The 18,596-nt window shown below is 45.1% G+C and overlaps 2 protein-coding genes across 2 annotated transcripts in view; one reads left to right on the forward strand and one right to left on the reverse strand.

The window, feature by feature from the left end:
* arhgef15b (Rho guanine nucleotide exchange factor 15b) overlaps positions 1–10,450 on the reverse strand; it is a 30,382-nt gene extending 19,932 nt beyond the window's left edge. The window contains exons 1-2 of the mRNA XM_083639603.1: positions 10,227–10,450; positions 2,885–3,430 (exon numbers count right to left, since the gene is read on the reverse strand). Of these exons, the coding sequence (XP_083495729.1) occupies positions 2,885–3,317 (433 nt within the window). The 5' untranslated portion in view covers positions 3,318–3,430; positions 10,227–10,450. The remainder of the gene's footprint in view (positions 1–2,884; positions 3,431–10,226) is intronic.
* A 4,185-nt stretch (positions 10,451–14,635) lies between these two features.
* Positions 14,636–18,596, forward strand: part of hdlbpb (high density lipoprotein binding protein b) — a gene marked incomplete at its 5' end in the record, with an annotated part of 35,895 nt that continues 31,934 nt past the window's right edge. Inside the window, 3 exons of the mRNA XM_083639879.1 lie at positions 14,636–14,711; positions 14,865–15,016; positions 16,814–17,029. Coding sequence (XP_083496005.1) covers positions 14,636–14,711; positions 14,865–15,016; positions 16,814–17,029 — 444 coding nt within the window. The remainder of the gene's footprint in view (positions 14,712–14,864; positions 15,017–16,813; positions 17,030–18,596) is intronic.

Below are 18,596 nucleotides of genomic sequence, written 5' to 3' on the forward strand. Positions count from 1 at the left end.
TGCATTTACACGCAGTCACTCTCATGCACGTGCATTTACACGCAGTCATTACTCACTCTCATGCACGTGCATTTACACGCAGTCACTCTCATGCACGTGCATTTACACGCAGTCACGCACGTGCACGTGCATTTACACGCAGTCACTCTCATGCACGTGCATTTACACGCAGTCACTCTCATGCACGTGCATTTACACGCAGTCACTCTCATGCACGTGCATTTACACGCAGTCACTCTCATGCACGTGCATTTACACGCAGTCACGCACGTGCACGTGCATTTACACGCAGTCACTCTCATGCACGTGCATTTACACGCAGTCACGCACGCACAGAAAAGAGGCGGGGCTAAATGAGTAACAGCTATACGCCCTCTGGGGGCAGGGCGATAATTCAGCACTATCATTTGTTGTCTTTCAGTGGTATCATATCGTGATGATATGACAATTGCCAGGTAATTACAATACTATATGAATCATGATGATAATTGGATTACTATGAACCATTATTGTGATATATGTTGGTATCGAGAATAGCCCCTGTGATTATCGTGATATTTATTTCAACCGTATCAAAGACGATGGGATTCAAGCAAGACGGCCCAACTTCAACTCACTTCCTGTCATTTTGTCACGTGGGTTTTGCCCATGGTTTTCCACAGACACGCCCACTTAGGAGACTTTTGGCAGGTCTGAGTCAACGGTTGACCACGCCAATTTAGGAGACTTGCTGCTACCATTTGTTAGAATTGGCGGAGCCTGCGCTGACCCATCTACAGTAATATAATATCTATGACCGTATCGCCCAGCCCCGGTATACCATGTTTGTTCTGCTCTCTCTCTACTCTCCCCCTCCCCCCTGTTCTCTCCCTTCTCTCGCTCCTCTCCCCCCCCCCCCCCCCATTTTCTGCCCTTCTCTCCCCCTCCCCTCTCCTCTCCCCCCCCCCCCTCTCTCTCTCTCTAATATAAGATTGTTCAATCCTGTTTATTGATAGTGCTTAACTAGACATATTCTTTGTAAAGCCCTCTGAGACATGCATGTGGATTAGGGCTATACAAATAAACTTGACTTGACACACACACGCACACGCACGCACACACACACACACACACACACACACACACACACACACACACACACACACACACACACACACACACACACACACACACACACACACTCTCTCTCTCTCTCTGTCACACAAACGTGTTTACCTATATCGATGAACAGCTGACTGACAGAACCTGTTTGTGACTGTTGAGCCTGCAGCACCACACCTGTCACCTGTGTGTTTGAGACCTCGGAGGCGGGACAACACACCGACGACACGGCAGTGTCCACACACCAGTATGCAAAAGGTTCATACACACACACGTTTTGCATCAACCAACAAATGATTAGCATCCTGTATGCGGGTTTGTTACTGCTGTCAAACGTCTTTTTTTTTGTTTGACCTTCACAGGTCGGTTTATAGGAGTGAAAATAGCCTAATAATAATAGTCTAGACTAGAGTCCAAATGAAGCTGGCCCTAAGTTTACTTACATTGCTGCAATTTGCTGGTTGTGGTGACAAGCTGAGGTGGGGTGAGCGGTGAGAATTCATGTCTTCAACACGACATGCAATGCATTATGGGTTGTGTAACATCATCTCATGTATCAGTCGTCTTTCTCCCACTGACTCAACGCTGCTCATTGTCTCTGTAATGTCATCATTTGCACATTTACAAATATTGCTGTAACTCGGTCTCTATTCTTAATTTTTTTTAAATCGAACAAAAAAGCTGTTCTATGCAACTTTGCACGTTGCCGGCTCCAAGTGGCAGCAAGAGATAAGTGTTCAAACAGAAGTTATATAAGAATATAAAATAAAAATAAAATAACCTTATATCTGGTGGGTGGCTGGCTGCAGTATAGGCAGTAGGAGTCTGTTCACACTGATATAATGTAGGCTAATAAAAATATAATTAATTTGGTAAGAAAGTGAAAATATGAATGAATTCTGGCCCCTGGACAACATCATGTAGTTGATGATCGTTGCTTTACATCAAAGGAAACCAATGGGATGAGAGAAGGAAATGCTCTTTCTCTGGACCGACAGAGCACTCAGGCGCTGCCGTTTAACACTTTCAATTTCACTCTCAAGTTTCAATTCACTACTTCCTGTGGGCGGGAACTGACCATAGCCGACAGAATTTAATTTGGGCAAATGGGACAAATCCATGTGTCTCAGTTAGAGGGGGTGGACGCTCTTCTCTGTTACAGTCCCACTTTGTGAAGCTAATACAATGTCGATGGGTGTATTTTTACATTAACATCTTGCCGCGTAGCTTGAACATGCGAATAGTGCTGGTGATTTTAATGAACCCTTGGGGGTAAAGGTTATTGATCTGATAGATCAGGGGTACTCAACTTGCTTTGCCCGGGGGCCACTTTCGTGAAATGATAGAAGGCCAGGGGCCAGTTAATAAACAAACAATATAATTTTTTCTGTAGCGGATTGTAGGTTTTTGGGGTGTCAGCCGGAGTTTAGTCTGACAATGTTGTGCACACCGGATAGTTAGTTAGGTTAAGTTAGTTAGGTTAAGTACATACATAAGTGCCTGGGTAGCGAGCAGACGGCGGTATTTGACAATTTAGCAGCTAAATCATAGATTATTGAAAGATATTCCATATTCCAGACTGAAATGCTATAACAGAAGTGGAGTATTGGCCAGAATGACATGAACATTTGGACACTTATTCAGCGGGTATCTTGCATGTTGCGTTCAGGTGCACTGTAAAAAAAATAAAAATAAAAAATAAAATTGCAATTCCATCGCGGGCCGCATGTGGCCCGTGGGCCGCAAGTTGAGTATCACTGTGACAGATGGAAAGCCACTATACCTGATCGTCCTCCTTCCACACTGACGCCGTTCTCCTCCTCTCCCCCCGACGCCTCCCTCTGCTTCTGCGGGACGCGGCTCCTCTTCAGAGGCAGCGGCGGCGCCCGCTCTCCGCCCGGCTGGACCGGCGGACCGGAGCGGGCCGGTTTGGGCTTTATCGTCGGCGCCCTTTTGAACTGCTTACTCCGCCTGGTTTTCGAGCGGCCGTTGACGGCCTGCTCCCCCGCTGCGGTCCGCGCGGCCTCCTGCTGGCTGAACCGGTCCACGATCCTTTTGACTTTGGCGCCGGAGATGCGGGACGCGCTGCCCCTGTCGCCCAGCGGGGGCGACTCGTCTTGGGGCGAGGGCTTCGGAGGGATGTGGGGTCTGGCTTTGGCCTCGGGTTTGAGGGGTGAAGGGGATGCGGGGCACGCGGGTGCTTCCGGGAGAGACATGGCAACTTGGGGGGGGGGGGGTCTTCTCTTACGGCGTGCGTCAGTCTCCGGGCCCTGACCAAGCACAGGCCAGGCTGCGAGGGCAAAAGTCAATGTGGGCGTGTCATCCTCACCTGACGAGTAGAGAGGAAGAGAAAGTTAAAACACCTCATCAAAAGAGTGAGTGCAACACATTATTAGTGCAGCTACACTCTTTTACAATGGCATACTGTAGCTGGAACAAACTTATACAACAAGGCAATAAAACCCTTTTAATTACAATCCTGGGATCAGACTTTGAGCTAGTACAAAGCCGTCTGGCAGGAATCCAAAGAATATGAACTTTGCACAGGAAGGAGGCCGCTCCTTCCCGATGAATAAATCATGACAAGGCTGCAACAACAAGCAATAAATAGCTGATTATTTGTCAACAGTATCAGAGAACAAGGAACTGATCAAATCATATCAGTTTTCCATTGTAGAGAATCTAGTGAATAATCGGGTCAAACAACAGTCTCCCTATGTAACGCTTGATGAAAACATGCCCAACACACTGGTCATTTCATCTTGTATTATCTGTGTGAATGGACTAGAGCTGCAACGATTCATCGCTTAGTCGATCGTCAGAAAACGAATCGACAACTATTTTTTGATCATCGTTTTTGAGTACAATTTTAAGAGAAAACGTCTAAATTCTCTGATTCCAGCTTCTTGAATGTGAATATTTTCTGGTTTCTTTACTCCTGTATGACAGTAAAGTTAAACTGATATTATCTTTGAGTTGTGGACAAAACAAGACATTTGAGGGCGTCATCTTGGGCTTTGGGAAACACTGATGCTACCATTTTCTGACATTTGATAGACCAAACAACTAATCGATTCATCGAGAAGATAATCGACAGATTGATCGATTATGAAAATAATCGTTAGTGGCAGCCCTAGAATGGACACAGTCAAGCAGCAAATAAAATGGATTGTTTTCTATACTGTTAATGTACACTAATTATGCAGCACAGAGCATGCATTTTGATTAGTATTATTCAATTCCTGGCACACTGTATCCAATAGTTGGCTTCTTACTAACTGGAGGCGACATCACATGATCACCTCGATCCTGGCCTCTCTCTCCATTGGCTCTCCCTGTTTGGTTTAGAATCGATTGAAAGATTTGACTGATCATCACTACGTTTGGGTCTGGCTCCAAGCTACATAACAGATATCCCCGTATCCTTCTGGCTGTTGCAAAGGCTAGACTTAAAACTAAGGGTGACCATACTTTTTGTATCAGAACAACTTGCCTGAGGAGATAAGGCTAGCATCATAATCAGTGACTTCTTTTAAATCACTTGTTAACACCCATTTCATTTTTATAGACTTGCTGTTATGTGATGTTGTCTTTATCTGTTATCAGCTTTTTATTGTCGCTTTATCAGCTTTTTATGATATTTTTAGCATCTTTCTATTTGTCTTTTGTCTTAACTCTTAACTTCATTTCATTCTATTATTCTATTTATTTTGGTTTTCATCCTATGATTAACGTTATAGCACTATTTACTTTATTTAATTTAATCCCTGTTTATTATTGTTTTATTGCCTTTTAAATTCACAATTTGAGTTTTTTTTCTTTCTGTCAAAGCACTCTGTAATCATTGTTTTTAAATGTACTATATAAAAGGTATTATTATTATAAAAATCAGAAAAAAATAATATCTTTTTTCCTGATTTCCCCCCATTTCCTCCCCAATTGTACTTGACCAATTTTTCCCCCTGCTGCCCCGGTCGCTGCTCCACCCTCTGCCGATCTGGGGAGAGCTGAGACTAGCACCATGCTTCCTCCGACACATGCGCCGTTGTCGCAAAATCCCCCAAATCTGCTTCTTTTCACCTGACAGGGGGGGCTTCACTGGTAGGATGTAGCAGCACGTGGGAGGAGGATCACACTATTCCCATCAGTTCCCTTCCACCCTGACCAGGCGCCCGACCCGCAGACACCAGCCAATCGTGCCCGTATGGACGCCCGACCAAGCCGGAGGTAACACGGGGATGCGAACCCGCAACCTTCGTGTTGGTAGTAGGCAGGGAATCTACCGCTACACTACCTGGACGAGTGGACGCCCATTATTATTAATATAAAGCTGCACTCAAATACATTCCACTGGCCTGAATAGCTTCACACACACAATTGTTTCACATGTCAGCTAGCACAGATATACACACATTTACTGCCATCCCTCATAAATAAATTCCACTCAGGACTTCAACATGCAGATGACAAATCTGCAAATGTCAGTGTTTGGGTGCATCTGACACACTCATTCACAAAATATACATGTACACACACATGTAGACAGGTATGTATTTGCACTTTGCAGCATTGATGCGCAATCAATGAACCACTGAACACTTTCCGAATTCAAAGCACTCTCTTGCTATTCAAATGAAGTAGTCAAATGAAGAGCTCCAGCTCCTCTTTCAGTCTGAACGTGTCTATAAAAAGGACTGTGATGATGAATTATGAAGTTCAACTTCCATGCGGGGGGGGGGGGGCAAATGTCCAGGCTGCAGATTCCTCTCAGCATCTGCTTATGTGATGCGCAACAGCTGATGCAACAGCAAACCCAAAGAGGGTCGGTCACTTTCTGAGTCACACAACAAGCATGGAGCAGAAAGCCAAGAGGAGAGCAGGCTGTTGTGTTGCATCGCCCAGTGCAACAAGGGATTCTTTAGTAGAGCCCGGACGATACTGGATTTTTGAGGCCGATGCCGATACCGATATTAGGGAGTAAAAAAATTCAGATATCGATATATCAGCCGATATTCTTATATTATATATATACACATTATATTACACTTTTTTTGCAATGATCCCTCAAATATCAAACACTTGACAAAGATATGACTTGACATGACTTGAGATATGTAATGTAGGCAGGATATTTTACAGCTTATCAATCAACTTTATTGTCCAAAATGACATCAATGCAATGAAACCGTACAACTTCACTGCGAATTTAATAATTATAAATAGTTAGAAATACAAAACCACAAATAGAAGAACTATAAATTATAACTTGAGTTAAGGAAAAAGATCAAATATACCGTACACAACATGCTGTCTAGAACTTAAAAAATACAAAATAAAAAAATATCAGCAATATCGGCCAACATATCGGCCGATACCGATATATCGGTTATCGGCCAATATCGGCCGATAATATCGGTGGACCGATATATCGGTCGGGCTCTATTTAGTGTGTGCTGGATGCTGCATTTGGGGATGCCCACACACAGGATAAGGGGTACAAATATAAAATGTTGAACTTTTTTTGATTGAAGCAACACCCATTATTTATCATTATTAATGCGTGGGTGGGGGAAATGAATGGAGAAAAACATGTATTCCAGCCCGTGTCTCTGGAATATGGAGGTGTCCTCTTTAGTGGAATCATAAGAAGCAGGCAGCGCTACAGGAAGGAGTACCAAAATACAGGAAGAGCCTAAATAATTTCCCAACCACAACTCCTATCCCTACCAAGCAGGAGAGAAGGTGCAGCGATACACCTGGTGAAGGACATGACACACGCACAACACAACCACAACTCCTATCCCTACCAAGCAGGAGAGAAGGTGCAGCGATACACCTGGTGAAGGACATGACACACGCACAACACCCACTACTACAGGATGAGCTCCACAAGACACAGCCAGATGCACAGAGTGCTGCAGAACAGTCAGCAGCATACAACAAGCCTCCAGGCCAGGACAACCCCTACCCACCCACTGCTGTTAGGCTGTTTACTTCTCACACTTTAAAAAGAAAATAATTTTAGTGGGATTTTATATTGTGTTGTCTGTGATGGGGTCTTATGATCATGTATGTGATTGCGTATTATTCTTTTCATTATTTATTCTTATTTTACGTTTCTTGATTTTTTTTATTCGGTTTTTCATTTTAATCTAGTTCTTATGTCAATTCTGCTTCTATTCAGTGGATGCATTGTGAGCATAAACTCAACTCAATAATATATTGTAGTTTTTCCCCGTTTTTTCTCACATTCTGCTGAATTGTACTTGGCCAATTCCATCTGCTGTCGCAGCCGTGGCTCCACCCTCTCTGCCAATCTGGGGAGAGTTGTAGATTAGCACATGCTTCCTCCGATACATGTGCACACTCGCCAGCCACTTCTTTTCACCTGACAGCGAGGAGTTCCGCCGGCAGGGCGTATCGCTTGGGATGATCCCGACCCGCTTTTCCCCCCCAGTTCCCCTCCCCCCCCCAAAGAGGCGCCCCCGACTGACCAGAGGAGGCACTATAGTGCAGAGACCAGGACTCACACACCCCACCGGCTTCCCACCCGCAGACACGGCCAATAGTATCTGTAGGGAACGTCTGACCAAGCAGGAAGTACCGCTACCGGGAATTGAACCCGGGTGGCAGGCGAGTGCTTTTAACCTCTAATTATGAATATTTGTCTGCCTAAAAGCATCGCAGTCACCACCCTGCTATTATGGGCGTAATGCCTTGGCGGAGTGTATCCCATGCAACTTTCTGTCAATAACGCAGCCAGTAGCTGTGTTTGTCTCTGACTTATTGGGAACGCTGGCTGGAGGAAACCGCACCGGCGAGTCAGACCAGTTTGAGAGCTGTGTGTGCACACTGAACACTTAGCTGCCAGCCAGCTTTTCACAAGAAGAAGAAAGACGCGGCTTCACATTTCAGAAGGAAAACGCTCATGGGCTGAGATACGGACGTGTCAAATAACTCCATGATTCAGATGGCATCATGTCAACAACACACTGCCTCCCCCCCTGCACTCACTCACTCACACACACATCATCTATTATATATCTGTCCATCCTCTTCTAACACGGCCCTCTCTGCTCGTCCAAAACCTCCCTTCTGCTAAATACGCTCTAAGTATATCTTGATTTTGATGTAGGGTTGGCTAGAAGCAAAAGCGGAATTTCAGACACAAAAACATGACATCATCATCACCACAGCAGTGTGTGGGTGTGTGTGGCTTCTCTCTCTCTCTCTCTGTGTGTGTGTGTGTGTGTGTGTGTGTGTGTGTGTGTGTGTGTGTGTGTGTGTGTGTGTGTGTGTGTGTGTGTGTGTGTGTGTGTGTGTGTGTGTGTGTGTGTGTGTGTGTGTGTTGTCATGTAAGTCTTTCCAGGTTTCAACTTTGCCCCCTGGTTATTATAATCATTGTCTGCAGGGTGGACATATAAACCGAGTAGGGTGTGTTCACTCAGTCACAAATCACTGATCTTGACAGTGGGAATAACACATGTTGGGTGTGTGTGTGTGTGTGTGTGTGTGTGTGTTTGTGTGTGTGTGTGTGTGTGTGTGTGTGTGTGTGTGTGTGTGTGTGTGTTTGTATACGTCTGCTTGTATGCCAAGGAAAATGTGTCTGAGGGCACACTTAAAGTCACATTTCCCCCCATCAACGCGCCTCAGCCTTATTGTTGTGCCCTGCTCTTGACCTGGTTAATTCAATAGCTTCATCCTCCAGTCTACTGGACACAGACACACACACAGACACACACAGACACACACACACAGACACACACAGACACACACACACACACACACACACACACGACCACACACACACACACACACACACACACACACACACACGCACACAGGGTCAGTGGGCCGGTCATTCACTCCAGTAAGTGTGTGTCTCAATCAATGAGCTGGTCTCCTGCATGGGAGAGTAAATCCAATAGATATCAGATAGTGTGATCCTTTAGATCAGAGCAGTTTGTGAACAAGTGCAAGTCCTAAGTGCTTAACGAGGATGTCCATTAGCACAATGCTGTGTGTGTGTGTGTGTGTGTGTGTGTGTGTGTGTGTGTGCGTGTGTGTGTGTGTGTGTGTGTGTGTGTGTGTGTGTGTGCGCGCGCACGTGCCATCTGCCTTGCAGAGTAATGGGTCAGATGTGTTTAGATGGGTAGGGGGGCTTTAAGAGAGCCATTACTGTATGTGATGTGATGTGTGCGAGTGTGTGTATATAAGCTCCACGCTGGCCAGGAAATGAGGACGGAAAAGGTGTGTCGTCCACACACACACACACACACACACACACACACACACACACACACACACACACACACACACACACACACACACACACACACACACACACACACACAGAGAGAGTAGGAATCAATGGGGGTCGGGATACTACAGTCAGTAGGATTGGTTTATGATCAGTAAACGGAAAGCTCCTCAAAGAAATGTACAAGTAAATGAATGAGAAATGTCAAGTTCATGCTTGTGGCATATTTTAGTAATATGTAACATCATGTCACCAGAAATAAACACAATACTAGTATAAAAATAAATAATTGTGGAATACGCTACTTTGAATATAGGTTTGCCATAAAAAGTCAGATATCAGGAAAGGTCCCTATGAAAAAGTACAGTCACAGAAAAGAAACTCTCATGTAGCTTGTAATAGTAGCTTACCACAGGTAGTCTTTTTGTTTACTTAATTGATATATGATCAGGATACAAAATAGGAAAGATGTATGAATGTATAAAATATTCATAGTCTTGTGGCAGTTAACATTCCTCATCTTGCCCTGTTTAACTTCATATGGGACAAAATAGGTCAGGTCAAAAAAAGTATAGGTTAAAATACCATAATACAAGGTGATTAAAAAAAAGCTCTCAAATATGGCTATAAGGTCACTAACGTTATATCTCACTGACAGATTATGATACGAGTCCCAATATAAATATTATAAAACGAGTTTTCATCAGATATGTAAGGTTAGCTAACAGGTGCAGTTATAACATCCATAGATTGACATCCAGTCTGTGTCTGTATACAGACTGGATGTCAAGCAAATGCTGCCCTGCTGAATCACCACTAGCTTTATCTTCCAAAAGCCAGAACATGTAGTGTGAAGGCCACTCACCGAGACTCAGAACTGCTGTTGGCAGTCCAACATATTTGGGAGGAATCGCTTTCGCTTAAAAAAAATCCCCGGTTATAACAGGTAGTGTAAACTTCACTGGTCCCGCGGAGGGAGAAAAAACAGTCGAGTAAAAACAACAACACGAAAAACCAAATGATCCCAAATGTAAACACAACCGATCCGTTCACTTGGACTGTTTATTGTTTCTCTGACGGGCTTGCTGTCTCTGCACCCATCATCCCTTGTTGTCTCTCTTTGTTAGCAGCATGTGTGTGTGGATCGGTGTGGATGGGAGGTAGTAGTGAGCGCATACAACCCCCCTGGGATCTCCCAGCGTCAAGCTAGACAGAAGATAAACGACAACATCCGGTGGTAGCTTTCACAATAAAACCCTCGGCGCTTTTATTTTGAAGGAGAAACGTTTGATTTTCTGTCCTTTCTGTGGCAGTCTTGAGGAGATCCGACAGCTACGTCCAGCCCAGGTTTATCTGTATAAAAAGGGTATGCCTAATTCGATTAGTCATTGGAAATTATGTTGATACATAATACATCATTTTTGCAGGCATGGAAGAGAAACTACACGCGCGGGGCTTGGTCTCCATCAGGTCTCCATAGAAAGCCCATGGCCCTCCCCTAACCGCTATATGCTATGTTAGTTTTCTACTCCCACCTAGCGTCTTGGTTTGGAATAGACTAGAGTTTAATAATATTATATTATACTGTACATTATACAGTCAATGAGTTACTTTAATACTGGATTGTCCTATAGTTTTGTTTCCTTTTAATTGCAGCCTGTGAAGTCTTTATTGTGTCTCTAAACTATGACCTGAGTTGTGTATTCGTTCTACAAATCAATATATAGAACGCATAACTCAAAAGAAAAGTAATATAAAAGTCGTGGTTCTGGTATAGCATGGCAACACTATGCAGGCAGGCATTCATAGAAGTGTATGGAGTAAGTTTGATGGAGGTGAAAAGTTGCAAGAGCTGCGGGTGGAGGATGTAGCGGATTCAGTGAGACATTCAGTCGCTTTTCAGTTTTCATTCAGCACACGACATAATGAGTCTTTGGAAGATGCATCTGAGAAAATGTGTGGACTGGACTGGAGAAGAAGAGACCAGACACGGATCTACTTAACTTGGATGCTTCTGATGCGCAAAGATACTGCGGCATTGAGTCGCAGTGCATGTGGTATCATTCCGCGGCAGAGGAAATGCTCCTAGACCAATCACATCTGTGTTTACACCATCACCTGTCAAACACACAACCTCTGGTATATTTTCAATCTGTAAGGTAGGATTTCTGCATTTGCATTATCTGCGTTTTTTATTATCTCAATCAGTCAATGTGAACATCGTGCATGCCTTCGGAATATTTATCGAGGCGAGGAAAGCAGCTTGCAATAAAGAGAACCAGCAAGGGTTAGCAAGGTTAGCTCCTTGTGGCTATCGAGCCGCTATCTGTCTTGTTTTTTAGCCGATTATCAGAAAGTCCTTGCGCGTAATCATCAGCGACTGAGGACGGACCACAGTGATGTATGTTAATTTAGCAAACCAAGCTAACAAATACATATTATGCATGTTAACGATGGCTGATGTTCGCTCTTTTTGTTATAGCAGGTGCACCATGCAGTGTCTTAACGCTAGCGAGATAGTGAGATAACGGTACCGTTAGCTTGCTGGAAGAGATGCATAATACCGTTAGCAATTAACTTCGGATTAACTTCGCTTATTTTCCTAATTTTCTTCATTGGCCATGGGGGATTGCAGCGTTAGAGAGAGCCTATAATGCACCTGCAGCAAACGATCGAACCAGTAGTTTTAATTAAAACGAAAAGAAAATATCGCTGCATGCTGTCAAGTAACATTTCTCTCTCTCTCTCTCTGTCTCTCTCTCTCTCTCTCTCTCTCTCTCTCTCAAATTCAAATTCAAACTGCTTTATTGGCGTAAATGTCACAACAACAATATTGCAAAAGCCTCAAGAAACAATCACATTCAGCATTAAACATCACTACTAATCTCTCTCTCTCTCTCTCTCTCTCTCTCTCTCTCTCTCTCTCTCTCTCTCAGTTTAGTCTACTGGCTCCTGTGTGCAGCCTGGGGCACCAATTACTGTAGTGTAGGTCCTCAGTGCAGCTGCTGATCCACCATGTCAGGCTGGCAGCTAATAACTGTTTTATCCCATGTGAACCCACTGCAGGACACGAGGGACTCAACTTATTCACAGAGGGGATGCATGAAACAGGCATCTAGTTTTTGTTGTGCACTTACGTATATTATGCACTTGCATATGGGTGTGTGTGTGTGTGTGTGCACACACACTTGTTTGTGTGTGCGCAGTGGTCCAGCAGTTTACAGCCTCTCTGCGCTAGCTTAATGAGTACATGTGCAGAGAGAGAGAGAGAGAGAGAGAGAAAGTAATAAATGGGGATATTGAATTGAGAAGGGGGAGAGAGCAGAGGAGGGAGGGAAGCAAAGGGAGGAGGATGAATCAGAGGCTCTATAAGGTGCAGTGCAGCCAGCGTGGGTGTTACAGTATACACAGTATTAACCCGACGTCCGTGCTATTATACAGCTATATGTTTTTTGACATTATTTGCTTTCAATCTTTGAGAAAACACACGTGTCTTTTCCCTCGGGCATCCAGGAGCTGAACCACAGACTCACACTGAAGCGACTACGGTAGCCACCAACTGGACGGACTCTCTGGCAACTGACCTTTTGCAGGTAAGGCTGGGCTCACCTTGCACAGTGCAGTTAGACAAAGCAACATTTGCCCCAGCTGCTCCTCTGTCCCATAGGCTTTTAGAGTGGTGTATGTATGTGGTATGTTTACCAGCAGGGGGGGGGGGGGGTCTCGCCTGATTTGCATGCAAAAACACACATGCAAAGAGCACACAGCAACATGTTTGCATGTGAAAATAATGCTACTGCGACACTTTTCAGACACATGTAAGGGAAAGTCACTGTTGTAGTCAATCAGAAGCATTACGCAAGGAAGAGATGTACTGTATGTGCATGCCACTTACTTTAGGAGTCAGGGCAAAGCAGCTTGGCTGTCAAAGATAGTAAAGTAAAAAAATCCACGTAAAAATGAAAGTGCATTTAATCTTAGACAGCTCTCGTTATTTTGCAACACACAACTTCGCAAAGGTAGAAACCAGAGACGCAAGGCTCTAAGTCTATCTAAGCTCTTTGCCATCCAGACAAAACCTGGATGTGCTCCGTTGACAGTTCATTGCTGCACACACACACACACACACACACACACACACACACACACACACACACACACACACACACACACACACACACACACACACACACACACACACACACACACACACTGATCTTATAAGCTTCCAGTGAGTTTGAGATTTCTTTCCACCCAAATTAGATCTATTTCATTGCAGCGGAAAGCAGTTATTAGGTATAAGATGCAAAATACCCCCAAAAAATCGTGGCGCACTCTCGCTGTGTCCACCACTGAGTTTGGTCTCTCATTCACAGTCAGCGGATCACTTCAAACGGTTGTCTCCTCATCAGTAGAGAGAGCCAAGCAGCCTTGATGTAGATTCTGTTTTGGCTTTTAAATACACAGGAGGGACTACTGGGTTGGCCAACTCTTTTGATGTAAGCTGACAAGATCCGCTGGTCATTTGGCAGCATAAGGAATGTCGGGCGACTCAGCGGCAGTTTGTTTTTTTGAACCCAGGATAGCTCATTGTGTCAGAGTTATGATTAGCCGCTCCCAGAGGCTTTGTGTGTCTGTGTGTGCGTGTGCGTGTGCATGTGTGTGTGTGTGTGTGTGTGTGTGTGTGTGTGTGTGCATGTGTGTGTGTGTGTGTGTGTGTGTGTGTGTTTGTCAGAGGCTGCTAAAGTGTTAATTGGAGCATCTCAGGTGCAGAGCGCAGCATCAGCGAAGTGTAGCAATGCCACAGAGGCAGAGCCGCTCTTCTGGGGCTCGTGGGCAAAGCGATCCTAGAGAGTATGTATAATATATATATATATATATATATGTATAATACAACAGCACTGAGCACAGTCTAGGGATGCACAACAATATAAAGATAGATGCATACATCTTTTGAAATGGGGGTGTTTTCCATGCGATTTTTTTTTAAAGCTAGATTACAATACCCATCTACGTTATGTGCTGCCCAACTTTATGAATATGAATATTCCAGGCAGATTGCTTCTTTATCCCCTCTGAGATTATAGGGTCTTGTTTTTTTTTTACACCCCACCCTTTCCCCCATCCTCTGTCTCTCTCTCTCTCTCTCTCTCTCTCTCTCTCTCTCTCTCTCTCTCTCTCTCTCTCTCTCTCTCTCTCTCTCTCTCTCTCTCTCTCTCTCTCTCTCTCTCTCTCCTCTCGCTCTCAGTGGAATAGCGGAATAAGTCTTGAACAATGAGCTCAGTGGCAGTGTTGACCCCGGAGAGCTTTGCGGAGCATCGCAGCGGCCTCAAGGACCAGGAGATTACAGGTAACGCCCGGGCGGGCGGCTGTCTTCCACTAACCTCCCCTAGTTTGTTTCTCTTTGTCTAATAGTACATTTTATACTGTGCAGGAGTTAATGATGTCCTCTCTCTCTCGACACACTTTTGAACCCTCCTGCATCCACCACCTCTCCATCCAGGCTGTGCCCCGGAGGATGAAGCCTACATCCCCACCTACCTGGAGGCCTTCCCCCCGCTGCCGGAGAAGGGCGCCCCGGGGGAGAAGGCTGGGGAGCCGGCTTCAGCATGGGGCGGCAAGATCAGGCCCATCAAAGCCTCGGTCATTACCCAGGTCAGACAGCCACTGGCCACGCACGCACGCACGCACGCACGCACGCACGCACGCACGCACGCACGCACACACACACACACACACACACACACACACACACACACACACACACACACACACACACACCAGGACACACATAGCCTCGGTCATTACCCAGGTCAGACAGCCACTGGGCACGCACGCACGCACGCACGCACGCACACACACACACACACACACACACACACACACACACACACACACACACACACACACACACACACACACACACACCAGGACACACATAGCCTCGGTCATTACCCAGGTCAGACAGCCACTGGGCACGCACGCACGCACGCACACACACACACACACACACACACACCAGGACACGCATAGCCTCGGTCATTACCCAGGTCAGACAGCCACTGGCCACACACACATACTATAGTATCAATGAATGCAGATACATATACTGGATAGAAGAAAATACTGTATGTCAACACACACTCTCCATTTTGACATTCAGAACTATTATCTCATATGCGAGAAGATTAAATTGCATGGATACTGTAAGTAAGGGACAATGTTGTGCAGCGAGCCGGTCATTATTGGGAAATAACACCCGACAGGGTGATCAGGCACCGACGCGATATCCCGCTTATTACACGGCTACTTACGAAAGACATCAATTATTTGACACAAAATATAACCATAATTTTATTGATTTGAAAATGACTCATTGCTTCTGCCCCAAAAAATAGTCTGTTCCTTCTTGTCGGGGCTTTGCAGTTGGCACACCTGGAAACAATTAAGATAACGTTACATTTGCTAACCAGCGTTAGCTTGGACATGCTGCTACATGTAACACACCAGCCGGCTAGAAACAACAACATAATGTTACCTGGATTTGTCTGAGATGGTTCTAAGGAAGAAAGCAATAATATCCAAGAGAGAGGTGTGTGTGTGTGTGTGTGTGTGTGTGTGTGTGTGTGTGTGTGTGTGTGTGTGTGTGTGTGTATGTGTGGTAGGCTACCTTCACCATGCCATTTTAACAGACTGTTGCTAGCTAACTTTTTTGCCACAAGGTGTCGCAAATGAGCTGTTGTTAAATTGACTGGACTTCTTTGTGCAGATTGATGTGACTGATGTGGCCTCTGTGCATGGCAACAGTCTGATATCCCTAGCAACGGTGTGTTATTAGCCTTTTTCACTTCCCACCCAATTCACCCATTTTGTGTCTAAAATGCAGGAAGTAACACAGGTTCAAGCAGAACTGTAATGAGCCCCCCCCCCATTGGATCACCAAATGGATTGGAAGTTGGAACCCCTCATTAATGTTCTGCTTGTTGCACCTGTGTTACTTCCTGCCTTTTAGGCACAAAATGTGTGGGAACTGGGAAGTGGTAAATGCTAATACAGAAACAACAGCCCGCTGAATGCCGTGATTGACAAAGCACAATTGAGTATTCAACGAGGCCGCCTAACAAATAAAGATATGAAAAGTAAAACAGTCTTCTGCTCTTTGGAGATCCTTCAGATTGTGACAGAATTTTGAAACCGGCCCTTTTTGGCTGCAGCAAAGTGGATCCGAAAAATGTGCCGTCTCTGGGAAGATAAGCAAGTGAGACACGCTGCCTGAAATTTGACCCGCTCCCCTCTTGCCAACAACCCCCCTCCCCCCCCCTGCCTCCCCCCCTCCCCCCCTGCCTCCCCCTCCCTCCCCCCCTGCCTCCCCCCCTCCCCCCCTGCCTCCCCCTCCCCTCCCCCCCTGCCTCCCCCTCCCTCCCCCCCCTGCCTCCCCCCCTCCCTCCCTAGGTGTTCCATGTGCCGCTGGAGGAGCGACGCTACAAGGACAACAGCCAGTTTGGGGAGGGCGAGGAAGCCAAGGTGTGCTTGGACATCATGCAGCGGACGGGAGCCCACATCGAACTGTCACTGGCCAAGGACCAGGGCCTGTCGATCATGGTCACCGGCAAACTGGACTCGGTCATGAAGGCTCGCAAAGAGATCGTGGCTCGCTTGCAGACCCAGGTACAGTAAGTCCATTTGCGGCTGTTGGTGCTCATGGCTTGTGTGGTGGGGATGTAGGATTACTCTTTTTCAATTTGATACATCGCTTTCTTTGACTATTCGGTCTCTTGAAATGGGTGTTTTGGTCTCAGACTATGTGGTTAAACAAAGGCCATAGAAACAACAAACAAAATGGATCATGCATTGACAATACATGTTACAGTATCACAAATGAAATTGAAATTACAAATGATGTGCTGGTGGTTATTACATGTGAGGGATCAAATGAATAGCCAGGATAGGCTTTGCTAGTTTGGCTGTGAATCTGCGGTGTTACCTTCTGAGTTTTGTTGCCCAGTTGTACTCGGTCTTATGAGATCATGACCATGAGTTACTTTGTCTCAACTTGATTTTTGGATGTCAGTATATAATGTTGATATATTGTTTCGTGCTCAGTGTGTGCTAGACTGCTACTATTACATTATTTCTTTTTTGATGGATTTTGGTCTTGTGCCCAGTTGCACAAAAACTCTTATTAAGTTTTATACCTCAAGCTCTCTTTAACATTCACCTCAAATAAATTCATAGTCAAAGGAAATTATATATGTTTCCGAGGCTTTGGGGCTACATTTTCCATTTAGCTAGCTTGCAGCCAGTCTGTTGCTAGTACACAAAAATGAATGAATGAAATGGGTATGAATGGATGAAATTGGTAACCTATACGTTTGACATGAAATGTGAAGGGAAGTTGTGAGTTTTATAAATGTTGGAAAATAATAGAGTCTCCTCTGCATGAATGAGTCCTCAAACCTGCCTGAGACCCGGATGTTAGCACTTGCTGGTTCCCCAGTCTCAGTCTAAGTCAATGGGATTTTGATTACATGCCTGAAAATAAGGTCTGTGGTTAACAAAAGTTTATGAAATGATGAACTAGAAACGTAAATGTGATTTTCAGAAAAGACTTGGAAAAATAAAAGTATAGTAAAATACCATAAAAGTGGTCCTGATTTGTGAACATTATCTTGCTGAACACAAAGTTCACAGACCTTATTTCAGGCATTTAACCAAAAAATCCCATACAAAAATCCCATTGACTTTGAGACGAGGGAACCAGGAAGTGCATGACTTCTGGGTCGGCCTACAAAAACACGCCATCCCTGCAGTACTCTGTTGAGCCTCTGGGGATCGCGCACGACACGCAGTGAGTCGTTGCCATGGTAACGACCAGGGACTCAACGGCAGTGTTACAGCTGAAACTGCTGTGAAACGCTAAATACAAGCCTTACGCCCGAGGAGAATTATTGCCTAGAGGGACGAACTAAAGTTAGACTCCTTTTTCATGCAACTTGTCACACTGGGCACTGCTCTTCTGTAGCTGACCCTGACCTCTGACCTCTGTGTGGACTGAGGGGAGTGAGTGAAGAGAGGATTTCTCTATGAGGATGAATAGAATCACATAATTCCATTATTTTGTGATCAAATCAGACGGATTCCCCTCTGATCAGCTGTTGCTTTCGTTGGTGTGTGTGTGCCTTTGTGCCGACCCTGCAAAGTGATATTTTAGTGGTTCATTTTAAGTGATTAAGTT

The sequence above is a fragment of the Poromitra crassiceps genome (genome assembly GCF_964638095.1).
Source record: "Poromitra crassiceps genome assembly, chromosome: 7".
Classification (NCBI taxonomy): domain Eukaryota; kingdom Metazoa; phylum Chordata; class Actinopteri; order Beryciformes; family Melamphaidae; genus Poromitra; species Poromitra crassiceps.